Raw genomic sequence first — 4,049 nt, forward strand, 5'->3', positions numbered from 1 at the left:
ACACACACACACACACACACACACACACACACACACGAAGACGCGGGAAGGAAAGAAGGAAGAAAAGAAAATGGGAGTAGAAAGGAAGGAAAGAGACCGAAGGAGAGAGAGAGAGAGAGAGAGAGAGAGAGAGAGAGAGAGAGAGAGAGAGAGAGAGAGAGAGAGAGAGAATTACAAACTAGTACATAATCTCTTACTTTATTTCTTGACTGTAACACACACACACACACACACACACACACACACACACACACACACACACACACACACACACACACACACACACACACACGGACAAACAAACAAACAAAACATTCCCTCCCCCACGGTGGAACACAAACACGCCCATTTACGCTAATTAACCGGTCCATCAGGCCACGTGGGGCGGGGAGCAGGTGAAAAAGGGGGCAGGCCGGACAGGTGTTCCCAGGTGAGGTGGACACGTGGGGATAAGGGACCTGCGTGCGATTCCTGGACCTGATAAGCAGTGGGGTGGAAATCGCGTCTTTTTTTTTTTTTTTTTTTACCTTATTATGAAGTAAAATAGTGTTGCTGGAAATTATATACAATTCTTATTCGTATTGAGTAAAAAAAAAGATTCTTCGTTTCCTTATTGTGATGTAAAAATAACGTTCCTGTTGAATTATCTACAATCTTTACTCGTGTTAAGTTGAATTTCTTACTTAGCTGAGAAAAAAGCTCTGTTGTATGAAAAAATAAAAGGTAATGTTAAGATGAAAACTTATTATGAGCCAAGTACCGCAGTAGTGAGCCAATTTCAGCTGTTGCGAGCCGTGTTCCTCCCCTCTGAGGCAATTACTGTTGTTGTGAGCCAAATTCCTCCCCTCAGAACCAAATCTCCATCACAAAAAAAAAAAAAACTGCTGTGAGCCAAATTCCGCTGTTGTGAGCCGAGTACCTCTCCTCTGAGCCGGGTACAGCTGTTGTGAGCGGAGTAACGCGGCTTTGAACCAAATAACGGCGTTTTTAGACGAATTAAACTTTTTATTAACCAACGCCTAGTCTGCTTATGAGCTTATAATTATTTAAGACCCACTTACTGAGCATTATCATTTATTCATTTACATTCTGCTTCTGTAATGTCCGGACCCCAAAGTTGCACAATGAAACTATTATTATTTTTACATCCATTATTGAGAAGCACTTAATATCACAAGCATTCCCATTATCAACAGATCATTGACGAGGCACCAGACCGGCTTAATTTACCGCTATCATTAACTGCGCAAGGAGACCAAAAGAGGAGCAACGCCACACTATACCACACCACACCACACCACACCACACCACACCACACCACACCATACCAGAAACAAAAGAAAACAAGACAAAACAAGCTAAGACAAAAACAAACCCATACCATATAAGACCAGGGAAGACCACAACAGACAAGAAGACTAAAGAAGGCGCCGCGACAGACCAAGCCACACCAGACCAAACAAAACAAAACAAGGCCAAACAAGACCAGACAAAACAAGACAAGACATGGTACAAGACAACACCGCACCACACCACACAACACCAGACCACACCACACCACACCACACCACACGAAGGCCCGCCATCTCATCAAACCAAGGCGCTCCGAACCCAATTCTTGCCAGAGAGAATGAATGTTGCAGTGCGGATAGAAGCTGCCGAACGGAGCCATTACCTTTGAAATATGAACCGCCGCCAGAGAGAATATGAACCGCCGCCAGAGAGAGAGAGAGAGAGAGAGAGAGAGAGAGAGAGAGAGAGAGAGAGAGAGAGAGAGAGAGAGAGATGGGGGACAGTTGCTAGAGGATGTACCATGGAAGGGTCTCTCTCTCTCTCTCTCTCTCTCTCTCTCTCTCTCTCTCTCTCTCTCTCTCTCTCTCTCTCTCGGTTATCGGATGGTCTGTAGTGAGGAAAGACTCATTATGTCTCGTCACTGTTATGTCAGTGTGTGTGTGTGTGTGTGTGTGTGTGTGTGTGTGTGTGTGTTGCAAAGTGACAGGTAACTAAATTAAATAACAATAATAATTAGTAATGAAACGATGTTATTAATGTATAAAGTTTCTGGTGATCAGTAATTAAACACTCACATTTCTTTGACAGACAAATTCCAGTAACACACACACACACACACACACACACACACACACACACACACACACACACACACACACACACACACACTACTACTACTACTACTCCTCTTTCTCCTATTGTTCCTTTTCTTCTCGTATTCATGTTTCTCCTCTCATTCCTCTTTCTCCGCAAACTACCTTAACAAAACTAAAAAAAAATAAAATAAAATAACAGCTCAGGAAAGAACTAGACAAAAGACTGACAACCTGATACCTAACCTAACCTAACCTAACCTAACATATCCAAACTTAACCAAACCTAACCTAGCATAACATGAACTAACCAAACGTATCGGAACCTAACCAAACCTAACCTAAGCTAACTTAACCTAACTTAATATCCTAACCTAAGTTAATTTAACCTAACCTAACCTATCGTAACCTAACCTAAGCTTACACTACCAAACATAACAACTGGAAGGGGGAAAGGGAAGGAGAGAAGGGTGAAGGGGGAAGAGGGGGTTGTGTTTGTGGAGGTTTGGGTGAGGGAAGCTATGAGGGGAGGCAACGAAGGCTTGGGGTGGGCTAAATGTTGTTGTTGTTGTTGTTGTTGTTGTTGTTGTTGGTGGTGGTGGTGGTGGTGGTCGTAAGTGTTGTTGTTGTTGTTGTTGTTGTTGTTGTTGTTGTTGTGTTATTATTGATGATGATAATGATGATGCCTTAACGTTATTTTTGTTTACAGACATAAGTTACTCTTACAAACGAACAATAAACAAACAAACACAAAGAAAATAATAGTTAAGATAACAAGCACAAAATATACAACAAAACAACCTACCATTAACTACGGAAAATCACCATTACCTCATTAACACACTTATGCACACACACACCCACCCACTCACCCACAAACCCACCTACACCGACCCATCCAACACTCACCCGCCCACCTACGAAACCACATACCCCTTAACACACACATCCACCCATCCACTCCACACCCTTCCACACCCACGCAGTACAACGGAGAGGCGGCAATCATGGGAACTGATAAGGAATTGGCCACACCAGCGACAGAGATAACACAACGCCAAAGACCTCACTGATATATTGACGTCTCCTGGTAGAGGGAGGGAGGAGAGAGGAGTGGGAGAGGGAGGGACAGAAGGAAGAAGAAGGGAGAGGAGAAAGGGAGGAGGAGAAATGGATAGGGGCAGGAGGAATAAATGGGATAAAAGAAAGAGAAGAAAAAGGAGAGAAGGATAAGAGGAGGAGGAATGGATGAAGGGAGAGGGGAGAAGAGGAGGAGGAATGGATGAAGGGAGAGGGGAGAAGGGGGAGGATGAATGGATGGGAGAAAAGGAAGAGGAGAAAAGGAAGGAAAGATAAGAGTAAGAGGAATGGATAGAGGGAGGAGGAATGCATGAAGAAAAGGAAGAAGAGGAAAGGAAGAGGGAAAATTGGAAGGAAGAGTATAAATGGAAAGACAGAGAAGGAAGGAATGGATGGAGGACGAAGAAGAGCTAGAAAGAAAGGGAGAGAAGAAAGGGAGGAAGGAATGATGGAGGGAAATGATGGAGGGAGGAGTAATGTATAGGAGGGAAAGGGAAGGATGGATGGATGGAGAAAGGAAGAACTGATGGAGAGAGAGAGAGAGAGAGAGAGAGAGAGAGAGAGAGAGAGAGAGAGAGAGAGAGAGAGAGAGAGAGAGAGACGTACCCAAGCACAAACCATCACATTTCTAGACACAAGTGGACAAGGAAAGTTTGAGGCAGGAAATTTCATTATATCACCCTTCCCTTCCTAGTCATGTCATTATTTCATTTTTCACTTGCACGAATTTCATCATCCGATAAGAAAAGTCGACGAAAAATTAATGATCTACACAACAACATATGATAACGAGACTGAAAAGATTAAATTGTTCTACGGAAGACATTTCATATTTGCAATTACTTTTTTTGTGTGTGTTCTTTT

General features: G+C 43.1%; 1 protein-coding gene across 1 annotated transcript in view; it reads left to right on the plus strand.

Annotated features, from left to right (window-relative positions):
- LOC135098716 (uncharacterized) overlaps positions 1–3,178 on the plus strand; it is a 3,605-nt gene extending 427 nt beyond the window's left edge. The window contains exons 2-3 of the mRNA XM_064001104.1: positions 1,252–1,642; positions 3,092–3,178. Of these exons, the coding sequence (XP_063857174.1) occupies positions 1,252–1,642; positions 3,092–3,178 (478 nt within the window). The remainder of the gene's footprint in view (positions 1–1,251; positions 1,643–3,091) is intronic.
- Positions 3,179–4,049: the final 871 nt, after the last annotated feature.

This window comes from Scylla paramamosain, unplaced genomic scaffold (assembly GCF_035594125.1).
Source record: "Scylla paramamosain isolate STU-SP2022 unplaced genomic scaffold, ASM3559412v1 Contig76, whole genome shotgun sequence".
NCBI classification, from domain to species: domain Eukaryota; kingdom Metazoa; phylum Arthropoda; class Malacostraca; order Decapoda; family Portunidae; genus Scylla; species Scylla paramamosain.